This window comes from Eulemur rufifrons, chromosome 14, assembly GCF_041146395.1.
Source record: "Eulemur rufifrons isolate Redbay chromosome 14, OSU_ERuf_1, whole genome shotgun sequence".
NCBI lineage: Eukaryota > Metazoa > Chordata > Mammalia > Primates > Lemuridae > Eulemur > Eulemur rufifrons.
Window position 1 is genome coordinate 26,163,162 of NC_090996.1, and position 17,484 is coordinate 26,180,645.

At 38.5% G+C, this 17,484-nt stretch overlaps 1 protein-coding gene across 2 annotated transcripts in view; it reads left to right on the plus strand.

Annotated features, from left to right (window-relative positions):
* Nucleotides 1–17,484, plus strand: part of PARN (poly(A)-specific ribonuclease) — a 130,242-nt gene that overhangs the window by 41,227 nt on the left and 71,531 nt on the right. For both annotated transcript variants that reach the window (XM_069486095.1, XM_069486094.1), the window contains 3 exons: nt 9,861–9,916; nt 11,311–11,397; nt 14,126–14,200. In XM_069486095.1, the coding sequence (XP_069342196.1) occupies nt 9,861–9,916; nt 11,311–11,397; nt 14,126–14,200 (218 nt within the window). The remainder of the gene's footprint in view (nt 1–9,860; nt 9,917–11,310; nt 11,398–14,125; nt 14,201–17,484) is intronic.

A 17,484-nucleotide genomic window follows, 5' to 3' on the forward strand; every position in this document is an offset into this window, starting at 1 on the left:
TAATAGCAGTGGTGATTGTGGGGACCCCCCCCCCCCTTCCTGTTGGCTGGCTTTCCCAAGAACTTCATAGTAGTTATCCTTTAATTTTATATTAATGGTGCTTGAGTAAAGAAGTAACACAAATCTCTTTAAGTATGATGTCCTCTGCCTCCTAGCTTTTACCAAGAATGGATCTTGAACTCTGGCTGGGGAGCATAACTCATCATAAACTGGCTAAATGTGGACTGTGGTGCTGTTGTGGGTATTACCCTATAATCAAAAAGAGCCTAATAAACCTTTTAATAGAAATGGAGTCCATTTTCACCCTCTTCCAGATTGTGCTAATTTTGGAGTCAGGGGCCAGGGAAGTAAAATCATAGCACTGTAATGCTTAGAGCAGCCTCCCAGATTCCAGAAGGCTTGAAGCCAGTTTTTCTCTAGTTTACAAAATACATTTTTCCCTAATACTCAGGGTGTATTTTTATTCTCACATACTTTAACCAAAGCCCTTTATTTTGCCTTAGAGTCTTGTTCATGTCATTTTTGGTCCCCCAAGTTACTGTGACAAAAAGGATCTCCAAGAATTGGTTTGATTGCCCTGAAAGTTCTTGAGTGCACTGATGTTCATAAAAGTATTATAAAAGATAGGTGAGGCTGGGGCACCTTAAATTATCCTTAACCCTTTAGTTTGTTTTTTTAAGACTGGGAACTAGTGCTTGTTTCCACGACTTCTTTAGGGAAGGGAGCGCTCACATCAAGTTGATATTACCTTATCTAATTTTTACTTGCCATCTTGATTGCCAAAAGATTTATCAGGTAAGCTGCTTCTGTGCCTTCAAGAAAAGGCTGCTTTTTAAAGAGACCTTAAAGGGCATCCACCGAGCATCCTCTGCTTGCCACGCTTGCCCTGCAGGCACTGTGCATGTGCTGAGCTGCTCTAGCCTGTGTCTGCTCTGGTTACTTTAAAGTACATTTCCCTCTGGCTTCATAATTGTTTATCATTATGATCAAAAGTAATTTGTTGAGGTAAAAAAAAAATCAATCAACCCCTGGATGTCTAAGCAGCTTGCCTCCTCCGCGGTAGGGTATTGTATTAGTGTCCTGCGGCCGCTGTAACAAATTACTGCAAGCGTGGTGGCTTAAAACACCAGGTGTTTTATGGGAATGCATTTATGGGAATAAAGGTTCCAAATCAAGTTTGCAGCAGAGCCAGCTCCCTCCAGAGGCTCTGGGGAAGAATCTGTCCCTCGTCTCCTCTAGCTGCTGGTGGCTGCTGGCACTCCTTGACCTGTGGCCACATCGCTCCAGTCTCTGCCCCCATGATCACATTGCCACCGCCGCCTCTGTGTGTGTGTCCTTTCCCTCTCCGCCTGTCTCTCATAAGGATACCTGTGATGGCATCAAGGGCCACTTACATAATGCAGGATAATCTCCTCATCTCAACGTCCTTAATTTAGCAACATCTGCCAACAGCCTTTTTCCAAGTAAGAAGCAACATTCACAGGTTCCAGGGAGTAGAATGTGGGGCCTATCTTTTTGGAGGCCCCACTCAGCCCAGTGTAGACACATTAGTAGTAAAATCAGCATTCTTAGTTACTCCTAGCCTTGCATTGGTCCTGGCCAGGAACAAGTGGGCAATAGTTATTTCCAAGACTATTTAGCATTTAATTTGTATTTTCAAGGGTTAGCAGTGTATTCTAAGAAATTTGGACTACTGTCAAACAGCTTATCCATTTAATACCTTCCACTGTGCATTTACTGTGATTTCTGAGGGCAGCCCTTACCAGGTAGGTGACAGTGTCCCCATTTTAAAGCTGAGATCTGTCTGGGGTCCCCGGAGTAGCAGAGGCAGGGATAACCCTGGTGTGTCCTTGATTGAGAGTGTGTTCTTCCTGCATAGCACAGTCTTTAAAAGGGACAACACTACAGTTGGTTGCATATATTTAAAGAGACAATATTAGTATCTTGAAAGATTTCTTTTTCTCTCAGTTTGGCTAAAGCAGTGATTCTAAAAAAATGTTGACTTTGACCATTGGATTGTGCGAGGCTAGTTTCCTTTGACACTTTACAGTCTGTTGTTTTACAGGTTGCCTTTGTATAATGCTTAGTTTAACATTTTTATTTGATGTAATTCGATATGGTTCATTTGATGATGACTGTTGAAATGAGCTGCTGGTTTTCTTTTTTCTTTGCTTTTTTGCCCTTGTTTCTAACATTGTATGTGCTTAAGAAAGGACACAAGTTGGCTTCAGGACAAATGTTGGGTAACGCTCTATTTGTCAAAACAGCAAGCGGCTAGATCGAAAACTGTATCCCCCCACCTGAGTGAAATTAAAATAACTGATGCCACAGTCACTCCTTTGTGGCCAGTGGTTACCCTTATTTTACACAGGAGCTTCAGCGAGCAAAATAAATGAGCTTATTTTGTGAGAGATGTCTGCATGCTTCCTAGCCTGGATGATAAAATTAGTTTTTTATAGCACATAAATATGTATAATGATGAGCCCTTGTATACAAGGTTCTTATGAAGCTTTTACTGCTGTGCCCTGAAGGAAATAGCAAAACCATTTGCAAGTACAGTAGAGCTGGTGGTTGTTAAAGGTTTCAATTTTCCATTAGAAGGCTTGCCACTTGGAGTGAGCTACAGATTAATTCATTGCTCAAATTGTGTTGAGATTATATTTTACTCAACATTTCTGCATCTCAGTCTTCAGTGGTATGAGAGGGGTACAAATTTACCTGGAAATCTCTTTTTTGAGATGAAGTGGAAGTGTAGTCTTGATGGAATCAGAAAGTAGATGGAAGTATGCACATTTTTACTTCGGGAGTAAAATAGTAGGTTTTTAGGAGGAAGGGTAAAGAGTTTGGGGCTTGAGGTTTTTCCTTTTTTTTTTTTTTTTTGAGGCAGAGTCTTGCTCTGTCGGTTGGGCTAGAGTGCTGTGACATCAGCCTAGCTCACAGCAACCTCAAACTCCTGGGCTCAAGTGATCCTCCTGCTTCAGCCTCCCAAGTAGCTGGGATTACAGGTGTGCACCAGCATGCCTGGCTAATTTTTCCTTCTCTTTAGTAGAGATGGGGATCTCGCTCTTGCTCAGGCTGGTCACAAACTCCTGACCTCAGGCAGTCCTCCCACCTTAGCCTCCCAGAATGCTAGGATTACAGGTATGAGCCACCATGCCTGGCTGGTTTTTCCTTTTGCTATGGAGAGAGACCAGAATAAACCATTCTTCTTTATTGAGACATGTCTTGACATTAGAAGTTTTTCTAGGCCGGGCGCAGTGGCTCATGCCTGTAATCCTAGCACTCTGGGAGGCAGAGGAGGGAGGATTGCTCGAGGTCAGGAGTTCGAGACCAGCCTGAGCAAGAGCGAGACCCCGTCTCTACTAAAAATAGAAAGAAATGATCTGGCCAGCCAAAAATATATATGTAAAAAAATTAGCCGGGCATGGTGGTGCATTCCTGTAGTCCCAGCTCCTCGGAAGGCTGAGGCAGAAGGATTGCTTTAGCCCAGGAGTTTGAGGTTGCTATGAGCTAGGCTGACGCCACGGCACTCACTCTAGCCAGGGCAAAAGAGCGAGACTCTGTCTCAAAAAAAAAAAAAAAAGAAGAAGTCTTTCTAGATCATTCAGGCCTGTGTGTATGTGTAAAAATCTGACATTACATGAAACAAGCCCCTGTACCCGTACACGTCTGAGGGCTCTCTTAACCCTGAGATATGATGGTTCACTGCTTTTCTTAGATGGTGATCACAGTGTGCAGCAGCAGGTGTAGCTGGAAAGCCTGATGCCCAGGTAGCAGCTTGTTTTGATGCAGGAAGGTTGTCCTTTTGATCTCTGGCCACATGGCTCTATTCACTGCCTATTGTTCCTTCCCATTGCCTTAAAAATTCACTCTACCCAAAGCTCTTTCTCAGACAGCAACCTGATTTCTCGTATCTGGGCTCTGTGCCATTACATGAAGCTATAATTTAATCAGCCCCTAGAGTATTATAAAAAAAAATGTTTCTGGGATCTTGTATCCTGAGCTCTTAGCTTCACTCATATACCCCAGGGGCCCTGCTGGTGATTTAGGATGAAAATCCTTGTCCCTCCCTGCTCCTGCTAGAGGACTCCAGCGGCACCATGTCACATAGAGGCTTTGGAAACAACTCAGGTTAACAGCCAGGTGGAGAGGGGTACCCAGCAGAGAGCAAGCAGGGCCTGCTTGTGTAGGCCTAGGAATGGGAAGCTTAGGGTCTGAGTCCTGTCTCTGCCCACATGGTGGCCAAGGGCAAGTCACTGAACTTGAAAAAACATGGTTCCTCATTCTTTGTATAGGGGGGCCCATAACTTCCCTGCCTGCCCTCTAGACCTGAGAGGGATCAAATGAAGCTAAACAGGCAATAATAAATATTGTTATTTTAGTTAGGACCTTTATACTTTAAAAAAAAATTTTTTTTCTGGTTAAAACAAACAAAATCCACTAATAATTCGTCATCTGAGAAGAAAAAAAACCTGTCATCTTAGTGAATTTCTTCCTTGTCTGTGTTCTGCATCTATTTCATTTACTAATTGAGATCAGTGTTCCTCATTTACTGTTTGAGATTATGCTAGTTATATAATTATTTTTTTCTAAGAGACCAGGGCTCTCTCTTTTGCCCAGGCTGGAGTACAGTGACACAATCATAGCTCACTGCAGCCTTCAACTCCTGGGCTCAAGTGATTCTCCCACCTCAGCCTCCCAAATAGCTGGGACTACAGGTGTGTATCACCACATCCAGCCATTTTTTTTTTTTTTTAATTTTTTGTAGAGATGAGGTCTCACTAAGTTGTCCAGGCTGATCTCAAACTCCTTGCCTCAAGTGATACTCTCACCTCGATCTCCTGAAGGGCTGGGATTACAGGTGTCAGCCACCATGCCCAGCACTAGTTATATAATTCTATAACTTTAAAAAGATACCAAGTCATGGTGGCATGCACCTGTAATCCCAGCTACTTGGTAGGCTGAGATAGGAGAATTGCTTGAGGCCAGGAGTTCAAGTCTAGCCTGTGCAACATAGCAAGACCCCATCTCAATTTGGAAAAAAAAATACAATAAGAAATTTTTAAAAGACATTAAAACTAGTGGTGAGCATGCAGATGGCCTTTAGTGGTCTGTCAGGTAGACCTGTGGTGGTTTACCCACAGCCTTGCTTGGTGGGTGGGACTCTTGTCCTGTGCACTCCACTGCACTGCTCTCGATTCAACACTAGGCGTGACTTTTGCTGACTACTTAAAGTAGCTATCAGCCCACCTCTCTGATTCGCTTTCTTCTGCCATCAATTATAGTACTGGAAAGCCTGCTGCTTTGGGAGCAAAATTAAATATTTTTTTTTTCATTTTTGAATAAAACCAGTGATTTCCTATATAGATTTAAAATGCAGAATTTTAAAGAACTGTAATGATCTTTTCAGTTCCCAGAGGTTGGAGCCTCCACGCAGAGCATTCCTGAATCACCTTTAGGACAGCTTGCATGCATTTCTGAACATCACATTTTGTTTTCTTGAGCATAGCTGCATAAAATGGGTTAAAACCGGCATTATTTTGCAATTCTTTTATATACACTAGACCTCTAGGGAATAGTTCATATAAGCCATAGTCCAAGGCAAGCTATTGTGTCATCAAAGAATAACCTTTGATCTTAGTGCACTTGTACTTAGAGCAGCCTAGTATGTTGTGTGATTGCCAGAATCTGTGTCTGAAGCTTCTTAGTAAGGTTGGAGAATTTTGATAAGGTTAGAGGTGTCTGATTCTTTGTTTTGTGTGCTTTACTCTTCCAAGTGTTTACCAGTCTTCAGTGCTGCATTGGTGGCGAAAGCTTAATTTGTGGCCAGTTCACAGAAACAGGTTGGACTTTCGCTAGTGAGCTGCCAAGAGAATAGTTTGAGTAATCTCTTCTTTTTCTTCTTCTTAAAAATGAGAACGGCAGCTGTCAGCAGTAATTTCCTCCAGTTTATCACTTGCAGAGAACCTAGTGGCTTGCCACAGCTTGACGTCCTGGTGTCAGGCTGGTAGAAGGCTCTTGGATTTCAAGGTAGTCCTTGGTATTTGTTTTAATAGTTCCGTGTTTTTCTAAGTCAAAATCATTTAATGTTGACAAATACTTTTTGGAGAAGTTGGGAGAAATCATTATTATCTAGCTGATTACTGAATCATCTTTAATGGTAATTAACAACACAACATTGAACATACTGTTTTCCTGTTAACTCAGTGATTTTCAGTCCAGAGTTTCTGAGTCAGTAGGTCTTGGATCGGGCCCAGGAAATTGCATTTCTAGCAAGTTCCTAGGTGATGCTGTTGCAGCTGGTAGAGAACCACATGTGGGCTTAAGGTTCCGTGCTCCTGAGTTGTGTATCTGAAATGAAATTCTTTAGTGACTAGCAAGCCTTAGACAGTCTAGGATACAGTGTCATACATCCCTGGTCACAAAAAAGTTTGGAGGGTGGCTTTTCGTGAGTGCTATACAGCACATGGGTAAAAGAGAAGGGATGGCTCTTTGGCTACTAAGGCATTGTGTAGCCTATGCTGTGTAGCCTATGCTGTGTAGCCTATTAAGAGACTGAGCTGAAGTTATCCAGTTTGCTGAGCAAAAGACCCTAGAGTATGCTGTACTTTACCCTTGAATCTTCCCAGGCTTGTTTAGCAGCCAGGATGACCAGCATTGCCAGTAGCATACTCTTAGAATGTTTAAAAAAAAATGACAAATCGCACAAAGGATAAAATTTGTTTTATGGCATCTAGAATTGAACTTGAGTTACACAGTTTCTTGGGATAGAATTCTCGTGGAAAATTGGCCACTGTATCAAATGGGAATTTCAATTTTTATCTTTGATAGAGTTAATGTCAGTCCTTTTAGAGAATAAGTGGGAAAATAGTATTTCATCAGAAAGCTTTAAGAAATGTGGCGGGACTCCTGCACACAGTCTTGAACATCTTTCCCACGTTATAGCCATCTCAAATTTTCACTAAAATTAAAAGAACATTTCACCCAAGTGTCTTTTTGGATATCTGCAGATGAAAGTCCTTCTGGGAGAGATTGTTCTTCAATACAGTGCACAGTGATGGAACATCCTTTTATGTGTTTATCGGCATTTCTGCTTGCCTAGTGCATTTCCTCTTTTGTTAAGATGAAAACTGTCAAGTTAGATGCTCCATGTGTGGAGTATTTTGTCAGATCATTCCAGGGAGTCAGTGCAGGCCCTTTGGCAGCCAGTTTGGATGAGGCATGTGTGCAATGAAATGTTTTAATTTTACTTCAGAAGGGCAGGGATGGTACCAGAATGGTTTCCAAACAAAATGGCATAAGGAGGGTGGGAGGCCGTCGGGAGAGTTTACTTTGGTTCAGTTCTGCAGATGCTCAGCTAAAGCTTTAGAGTTGGTTTCGCAATTGCCTGGCTCTTTCCAGAGCTGCAGTCTACCATGTCACACACAGGGTTGGTTTTCATGTTCCTCCAGGGTTTGGGACTGTCCAGCCCTCTCTAAACCCCAGACATTGAAGGTGGAGGTATAAGGGAAGAGTGAGAAGTGCTATTAATAATTCTTTTGGAAGAGATTTCTATTTAAAGTACTATCAAGTAAGCAAACAAGATAGTGAAGGATTGACTAAATAAAAAAAAAATCTTTTGGGTATTTTAGCTGAAAATGAATTTTTACTTATTTTAATCAGATATAATATTTAGAGTCAGAAGAAATATTAGAGAACAAATAGCCTATCTATTGGTTGACAAAAAATAATTTTCAAAAAACAGTTTTAAAACATCTGCATGGTAAAAGAAATTGGGGAAGCCACTGTTTTCTTTTAAGTATAATTGTTTCTTGTATTTATAGGACAATAGGTTTTCTAAATTTGTTATCAAGGTCCCATGACTTTAGAAATAAAACAAAATTTTGAAAGAAAGAAAGAAATTACAGATTCAAACTTGTGATTTTACTGTATATCCCTCTCCCTCACAACCAGGTAAGATGGTGCACAGGACATACAAGATTAATTCCAATGGCATTTTCAGTTGGCTTTTTCTAAGAAAGTCTCTAGTTATTTGCCCTGGGCTTCTCAGTTCCAGTAGCCTTTAAAGGTTAAAAAATAATAGTAAAAGGAATTTTAAAAAGCAAAGCTCAGTTTCCCCAAAGCCATTGGTTTTTTTGGGGGAGGAGGGTGGTGTTTTTATTCTTGGTTTAATGACATATTTTACAAAGATATAATCATAGTATAAAATTTTATGCTTTTCACTTAAAATGGTAGCACAAGTTATTCATGTTTTGAAGTTTTCACAGTTATTTTGATTGTTTAATATTATGTTGAAATTTTGAGCTGTAATTTACTGACTCCCACATGTTCTCCAATCTTGAGGTTAATTTTGATTACTGGTATATTTGACAGGACAGCAGTGAACATACTGTTGGTTCAATGTTTGTTCTTAAAGTTAGGGTAAAATTTTTAATTATTTTTATGGTGCTTGTTATGATTCATTAAGTTCTTAAGTTTTTAAAAATTTGGTTTTTAGAATTGGGAGACTATCTCTAAATTTACTGAATGAAGAATTGAAAATTATATGCAGCATGACAGTATTGAGCGTCCTAACCCAGGAATAACTTTCCAGGTTCTGGCAGGCAGTTGTAATGATGGCTGGGGAACCTGCCATGCTAGGTGCTTTATGTATCTCATTGTCTTCTGGCATTGCAGATAGTATTGATTAAACTGGGTAAAATAGCTAACAAAACCAGAATAGTATGCTTGAGCCTAAATTAGTGAACTAAAAATAAATTTGGTTTCTTAGCTGTAGCATTTGGTTTATTAAATTGTAGGCCAGACAACAAATTCTCAAACCACAGAGTACCATGACTTCATTTTTTTCTGACATTAACAGAACAGTGTTGTTCATGCTGATGGTTCCATTTGTAAACTAGCTCATGCCCTGCTTGGCTTTTGAATGCCTGGTAATAATGTGCCTTAATTGCGGGTCAGTGAAGCCAAACTAATTGCTTGGTGGGCACTTGGATTGCCTTTTTAATTTGCTGTATAATGTAGTGTCTACCAGAAATACACAATGTATTGTTATCTAAGTAAAACTCATTAAAATCATCTTACAAACAGCAGAATGCCTGATATTTTGTCCATAATCTTGCAAATAAAAGAAAATTGAATGGCATTACAGAGAGTTAAAATTTACAAGTGCTCTTTTAAAAGTGCCTTTTTATCCATTTTGGAAGATACACATAAAATGACTGCTATGGTTTATATTCGTGTGATAGTTTTTTGTTTTTTTTTTAACCAAGGATTATTTTGCTTTGTGCTTTTATTATATTATAGATGATAATAATGATGTGGGCTTTTGAGATAATCACTTATTTCAGACTGTGTAGTTTACCCAAAGAGATTAGCATTCATCCAGTGACTTTGCATTTCATTAAAAATGAAGAAACCTGTGCTGTCTTTCTCAGCTCACTGCCACCAGTCATAAGGATTACTTTTATAATTTGTGGGAACACTTGTTCATAGATTGGTAAAATGGTTAATATTTGTTTACTTTCAGTTTCCTTGGACTAACTTAACAAGGCAGCTCTGCACAAGGCTCTTTTTGATTCTTTGATTACTAATTTCATTCATTTAGCTAATATTTATTGAGCAGCTACTGAGTGCCAGGAACTGTTGTAGGTGTTAGGGATACCAGTTTGTTTGTTTGTTTTTCTACTTAGGATAAATATTTGGCCCAAGAGAAAAACCTCTGAAATGAATTTCAGAGCTTTAGAAATGATTTTAGAAATAAAGTAATGTAATCAAGGAGCTTCTATTAATACTAAAAAATTTAATAAATGCCTATATAGGCTTTTAAAAGAAATTAATCCATTACCTGTTTCTTTTTGTAGGTTATTTCTTATGAGGGTCATGGATATACCCTATCTAAACTTGGAAGGACCTGACTGTAAGTAAATTTTAATTTTCTTACTGCATCTGTACATTTAAGTGTGTGTTCTGGAAGGGATAACTAGAAAAGTATTACTAAAAAAAGCTTTTTTCACTTAAAAATGGCCAGTGATTTTATGGTTGTTATGAAGACTGTGCTTAAGTTAATGGGACCCTTGGGTCTTCATTAGTCGTCTCTTTAAATACATTTTTCAGTATATGCATTAATTAAATTTAAAAAAAAAATCTTCTCTTTATGATTTCATTTTCACTCAGAACTCTTAATTTCGTTTTCTATAAATATTTATAATAAATTTTAAGATATACTAGCTGTCACTAACTTGGTAAAATTTCTATTTTCCAGTTACTTATGTATATATTTAAATTTAGTAGGTTGATATATATATTTTTTCATTTAAAAACCTTGGAAGGCCAATCTATTTGGGAGGCAATTGCTTCTTTTTTTCTTCTGTTTAATGTTCTGTTTTGTTGCTCTTTTTCTATCCTTGGTTTATTCGCCTTAATACATGTCGTGGCATGTAGAAATGGGTGAACTGTACTTGGCGATGATAATTGTTGCAGTGATAGTTTGAGGATATACTGTTGGCTTGCCCTCCATATTAGACTTACATTTCCGTCTGTCATTCTCACAAGAATTCTGTAAGCTAAATGTTGCCATTCCCAATTTATAGCCGAGAGTGGTTAGAGTGGTTAAGTCTCTTGCTTAGAGTTCCACAGTTAAGTGGTGGGCATGGGATTAGAACACAAGATTGTGACTTGAGATTGCCTCTACTTAAAAACAATTAGTCCATTTAATTTGGACAGTGCTTTTTTTTTTTTTTTAACTAAATAAACATGTAGAAAAATTAAAAGGAGAAAGTTAAATGTTTAGTGAAACTTCTTGAACAGAGTAGCCTTTTTTTTTCCTTTTGAATAATTTGCACAGGAACTTCATGAAAAGAGATGTTTCTGCATAGAATTGCTAGGGCTCAAATTGTTTTGAGTTCTATGCTGTTGTCCCCAACCCCCTGGCCACACAGCTCCTCCTAGCCACACCCACCCGCATCCTTGGAAAAATTGTCTTCCATGAAATTTAGGAAAGGGAGGAGCACAGCAGGAGGCGACTGAAGCTTCATCTGTATTTACAGCTGCTCTCCATCCCTCTTTGGCATCACCGCCTGAGCTCCGCCCCAGGCCTCCCCACTCTACCAATAGAAAAATTATCTTCTTGAAAGCGATCCCTGGTGCCAAAAAGGTTGGGGACCACTGCAATCAGAACCTGAGGTCTAGATTACAATGACAGAATCCTACCAATCCTGAGAAGTTTAGGAATTATTAGTTTTCATCAGAGAATCATTGGTTTACTTGATCACTTTTCAACTATCAACAGTACACCAAAAATGTGTCTTGTAGTGCAACCTAAACGTGACCATGTTCTCCATGTGACATTCCCCAAAGAATGGAAAACCAGCGACCTTTACCAACTTTTCAGTGCCTTTGGTAAGTAAATCATAAGTATAGATTACTTTTTAGCGTTTTGCTATTCTTTTGGTACAAGTGGCCAGGGGTAGATAGCTTCACTTTGAGCATAAAAGAATGTTAATATTTCAATCCTGTTGCCTTAGAGGTAAAATTTAAAAAAATGTTAATAATCAAGGTTTTAATTTCACTCATGGAATTTTTTTGGTTTAGGATTCTATCTTTGTGTTAATATGATCTGAGGAACTTTTAACAGCACCTCACAGTTCACTGCTTTTAATTCATGGAAAGCAAGATCCCATTACTATGGCTGCCCTTACTACTGATCAGGGAAAATAAGCCTAGGCTGAGAAGTCATTTTTAAGATTAAATTCAGAGAAAATGTCTGTTTCATAAGGATAGGTGGTCCTTGTTTGAGATCGAATAATCAAAGCAACAAATAGATGTTTGAGCATCAGGGCACACGAGTAGGTTAATTTGAGTAGTCTTCTGATTAGAGGTTTTAAAGACCATTCTGATGGGAAGCCTGCAGCAATGCCTCTTTATTTTAACAAATGAAGTATTTAAGCTATCCTCTTTGGAAATTCTTGGATTAAGTGAAGGCAACAAAACCTAAATGTCCAATAGTAAGAATGTTTAGTAAATGTTGATGTACTTCCTCAAGGGCCTAGTATGTTGCCATTTAAAAAATATTTGAAGAGTTATTAAAAGATGGTAAAGTGTTTGTATTTTAACATTTGAAGTAAAAAGCAGATATGAAGCTGGCTTCCTATATAACTAACACTATTTTTAAAAGATTATAGAGATTAGACTGAAAGAAAGTATCATGCTATTACCACTGAATGTTTTAGATAGGATTATTTTCTTCGTGCTTTCCTGTATTTTATCAAATAAGCATGTTTTACCTTTTATAAGAGAAAGCTTAACATAGTTTTTTAGAAAAGTATGTGAAAGCAGGTATATTTCTGGAAAGTTATCCTGATCCTTCTGAAATCGTAGTCCTGCTTTTTAACTGCTAAATGAAGATATAGAAATGCGGTTGAATTTCAAGGCTCATTTCTTATGAAAGCTTTTGTTGTTTTTTGTCTTATAAATTCTTATCCCTATGCAGTCAAACTTATTGGCTAAATTAAGTAAAATTCTCTGAGTAGAATTTTTTTCAGTGTTAATTTACAAATATTAGCTGTGTAACCTTGGGCAGTACCCTTTCTGTATCTTTGTTTCCTCATCAGAGACGATGGTAATGACAATAATAATTATCATTACTATTACTTTATTGGCATGTTAATAGGATTAAATGAGCTAATCCATGGAGGGCATTTAGAACAGCTTGTGGCTTATAGTAATTACTCAGTAAATGTTAGCTAGTATTATTTATCTAAAAGGTAACACATGCATGCAGGGTGGAGAGGTAACCAAATAAGAGTAAGTGACTTGTAATTGGGAAAGTCAGTATGTTGCCTTACTCTGCAGCTGAAAGCGTGAGGTTTTTTTTTTTTTTCCTTTGGTGGTAAAACAAAGTAATTTTTAAAAATTTCCAGCCTTTCAGTACGAATGAAAACTTTTTCTTATTGGTAAATTCTAGGGATGTTTGCTCTTTTATAAAATCCAATGTTTTGTATTTTTTCAAGAAGAGTGGTAGCAGAATAATTAGGTCTCTGCTTTTCCCTTTGGTTGTCTTCAACTTCCTCCCTGCACCCCACTCCACCCTTGTCCTCCTAAGCGGGCTCCACCATTCCATTCTGTTTGCATTTAGCCTTTATTGAGTAGTTGTCCTCTGTACGGGAATCTCATCTGTTTCACTGTGCTGCTTTTTGCTCCTCTCTGTTTTTCTTCCCTCTGTGAGTGTGTCTTTTTTTTTTTTTTTCCTCTCTCTGGCTCCTTCTTTTCTTTGTCCCCCAGGATATCCTACTCCTGTTCTCTTTACCTGGCTTTGATATCAACATTGAATTTTTCTTATTACTGGTTACATTTATTGACTCATTTCCGTGTTTCCCATTTTTAATTTTCAAAGTTGGTGTCTCTAAAAAGAAGTAGTTGTGGGGTTTTTTGTTGTTTTTTTTTTTTTTTTTTTTTTGAGACAGAGTTTCACTCTGTCACCCAGGTTGGAGTACAGTGGTGTGATCATAGCTCACTGTTGCCTTGAACTCCTGAACTCAAGCGATCCTCCCACCTCAGCCTCCTGAATAGCTGGGACCACAGGCATTCACCACCTCCACGGGCTATTTTTAAAATTTTCTTGCAGAGATGTTGCCCAGGCGGGTCTCAAACTCTCAGCCTCAGGTAGTCGTCCTAGCCCTGACCTCCCAGAGTGCTGGGATTACAGGTGTGAGCCACAGTGACTGGCCCTAGTTGTAGTTTTGGGCCTATGTGGTCTCTGATTTTTATTAGTGATCTTGATAGGGAACAAAAGTCTCCAACCCTGGTATAAAGTTGGACTGAATGATGGCGTGGCCTAGGATTTAATCTGGAAGGCTCTTTCTTTTGTGTTAAAACAAATTTCTGACAGCTTCTTTTCCCCCCTAGTTTGTCTCTCCTCTTGGAGTTTTAACCTTGTAACTACTGTGGTAGATTTAGGTTTTAAGCAGGCTAACTCTCTGTAGTGTTGAGATTTTGATCCAGTTTTAAAGAAGCACCTCATCTCCCTTTAAATTATAGCCTACACTGAAATATGTCAGATATACAAAGTAAATCTGGTGGCTCTCTAAATGGTCAAATGGTCACTCTACCTTTTAATTCGATATTACAGGTAACATTCAGATATCCTGGATTGATGACACATCAGCGTTTGTTTCTCTCAGCCAGCCAGAGCAAGTACAGATTGGTAAGCGTGTTGGACATCTGTTTTGAATATAAAGTAAAATGGGAGCTTGCCCTCCCCTCGACCTGCCTCAGTTTAAAAGCTGTGCGTTCAGTCAGCTCGTACACAAGCATTGCTGCCCGGTTTGTTTTTGGGCTTGTCTCCAAAATAAAGGAAATAATTGGTATCAAGTATAGATGAGAAAATGAGACCGATCTTTCGATTGATAAAGTATCCTACATGGTGTATTTTTTCACTTACCTCTATCCTTTCCCATTGTACCTTTTCTCAAATGAGATGCAGATTTCCTTCGAGAATTAAAAGTACCTGTAGTAAATTGAGGGGAGTGGGGAAGACTGAAAAGTGATACCTACATTGACCTGTTCATCTCTGTGCTTTTACCATTTATTTATAAATGTTTGTGATCCATTTACTCCACTAAACTTGTGTCAAATACTTGTTTTACAGATAACTGAATGATATTTTATTTGTTTTTAAATCAGCGCTCTAAAAAGTGGAGCACCAAATCTTTTGTTGTACCCTAAGTAATTTTGATATTAACTATCACTAAACATTCTATTTTCTTAAGTTGAAAAGTTATTGGATAAAATATTGAAGAAAATATGTATTAAGCTACATATTCAATGGCGCTTAATAATGGAAAAGGTGTGAAAAAATGTGTCTAATTGTTTTTTTTATTTAACAAAGTGCCACACACTAAAACTATATAATTCTGATAACGTAACCACTGAGTAATTATATGTGAAAACTTCTGAAAACACCATACATTCAGATCAGAATATTTTGGTATTTTTAATTATCTGACCATGGCAGGAATACTCATAGGCTGTGTCATAAAGGGTAAAAGCTTAGGCTCTTGGAATCATACCGCCACACCACCTATGGTTCTGTGACCGTGGGCATGTTATTTCACCTTGGTAAGCTTCTGTCTATCTTTGTAAACTGTGGATACTAGTATGGATTTGTTAGGGTTACTGTGAGAATTAATCTTACATAAGATTATGTGTATAAACCATGGCATAGCTTTTAGCTTTTATTTTGGTTATTTAATAGCAGGTTTCAGTGTGAAATGTACTTCAGCAGCACATGACACCAGGGGTAGTGTTGGATGCAGGGTGTGAATGATGTTGCTTATTAAATATTTTAATTTTTGCTTAGGGTTTTTTTTTTTTTTTGGTAATCCATTCCCCCATAATGCTTAGAAAGACGTTTCAGAGAGAATCCAAAGGGATCACATTGTTAGAAAGCTAAATATAACTTTAAGTGGGGGCAGGAACTGAGGTTGAGGTTGTAGCGAGGCTTCAGTGTGGCTGAAAGACTGAACTGAAACTCCTAGCTGGCAGTCTAGTCCCATCTCCTCTGCCAGGTCCACTTGTCAACTCCCTCACGGGTCACATTTGGGTGACATTGAAGCCAGGCTGTGGAATGGAAGGAGATGCACAGACTGACACGGGAACTAACCTTAGCTCTACCACTTGTCAGCCGTGTGTCTTTGAGAACATTATGTAAACCCTCTAAGCCACAGGTTCCTCGTTTGTGAGAGGGAGAGGACAGTGGTTACTTTGCAGGATTGTCATGAGGATGAAATGAGATCACAGTATTAAGTTTCCAGCAAAGAGCCTGGCACTCCACAGTCAGTGCTTGACAAATGGTAGGTAATTATTAAAATATCTGTTTGGCCTCCCTTGCTGTGAACAGTGAAAATGAGAATGTGGGCTGGGCATGAAGGCTCATGCCCTTATGTAATCTTAGCACTTTGGGAGGCTGAGGCAGGAGGATCACTTGAGGCCAGGAGTTGGAGACCAGTCTGAGCAACACAGGGAGAGCCCCATCTCTACTGCCAAAAAAAAAAAGAAAGAAAGAAAAATGAGTGTGTATAAAAGTGCTTTGAAATCTGTAAAACACTAGTTAATAGTTTTTATTTGAAAATATGAGCTTAATTCCTTGTTTATGTGTATGGGATGTCAAAGATTGTTGTGATGTTCCTATTATACCATATTTGATGTCAAATAATGATTGCTCCCTTACTTATTACGGGAAGATTCTTCAAACAGTAGCTTTTAAGCTAAATATTCTATTCAGTGATAGCTGAAATGAAGGAGCTACATTTCAGAATCATGTGTAGCCATAGAAGCACTCTATTGTATTTGATTGTCCCTTTGTGTTGCTCCCTGAAGGCAGTACTAGGTTTATCTTGCTCACCACTGAATCCTCCCTCGTGCCTGGCACACACTGTGGCATGAGGAAATAAATACGTGTTTACATGGGGAATATGGGAATATGCCAAGGTGAAATTGTGATCTTTTACCTTTTTTCTTCCTAGATTAAGAAGTAGATGACTGTTGTCTTTTGGTATATGCAGCTTTGCTAGTAAAGTTTAATTTTCCACCATAGTCGTTTTTCTTGCTTAAAAGGCAACTCTTAAAACACCTGGCAACTGGAACATGTAGTGGTTCTCTCCGTAGTTTCCTTTGCCAGAAGCCGTCCTTTACTCAGCCATCCCCTGCTTCCAGAATCCGGCTATGCCCAACTTCCCGCCTTATCTCAGCTTAAATATCAGTTTCCGGATGTTTTCTCTGGCTCCCTTTGTAGGAGATTGGACCCCGTTTTCTGTGCTTGGTAGGATCCTTTATACTTTGTTTCACTGTTTTCACAGATAGACTGTAGACTCTTTGAGAGTAGGGACCATATCTCTTGTTCACCATTGTATTTTCAGCGCATGGAGTGGTAGTATCTGATATTAGTAAGTAAAAGTTGAGTGTTTATTGAATTGAATAAATGATATTCATTATGTTGACTTAGAAATGCCTTTTGAAATGTGATGGATGAATCTAATGTCTCTGGTCTTTTGCTGTGATTTCTAAAATTATTCAGATGTTTTGCTGAAAGACAATGTGAAATTTTTTTTATAATGGTAATTCTAATAAGAGGGACCCAGGGTATCTAATGTGCTGCAAATTGTATTAATGTTATCTTAAACAAATTACTTATTCATTTCAGCGGAAACAGAGGGCCTGTTAGATCAATACTGTAACACTGAAAAAATCATTAAATGCCTATTTATATAGCAGCTCATAATGGCTTCTTTGGCTCTGTTACAAACTGTTTCCGATTTACATTTAAGGAGTTGCTTTTTAACTGACACCTGTTTTTTTCTTTTAGTAATACTAATTCTGAGTAAGATTTTTTAAAGCTGTTTTCAACAGCTTAATATGAAAGTTCTCTTTTTTATAGGAAGTCTTATACTAATTATTAAAACCCTTCAAGCCAGGCACAGTGGCTCTTGC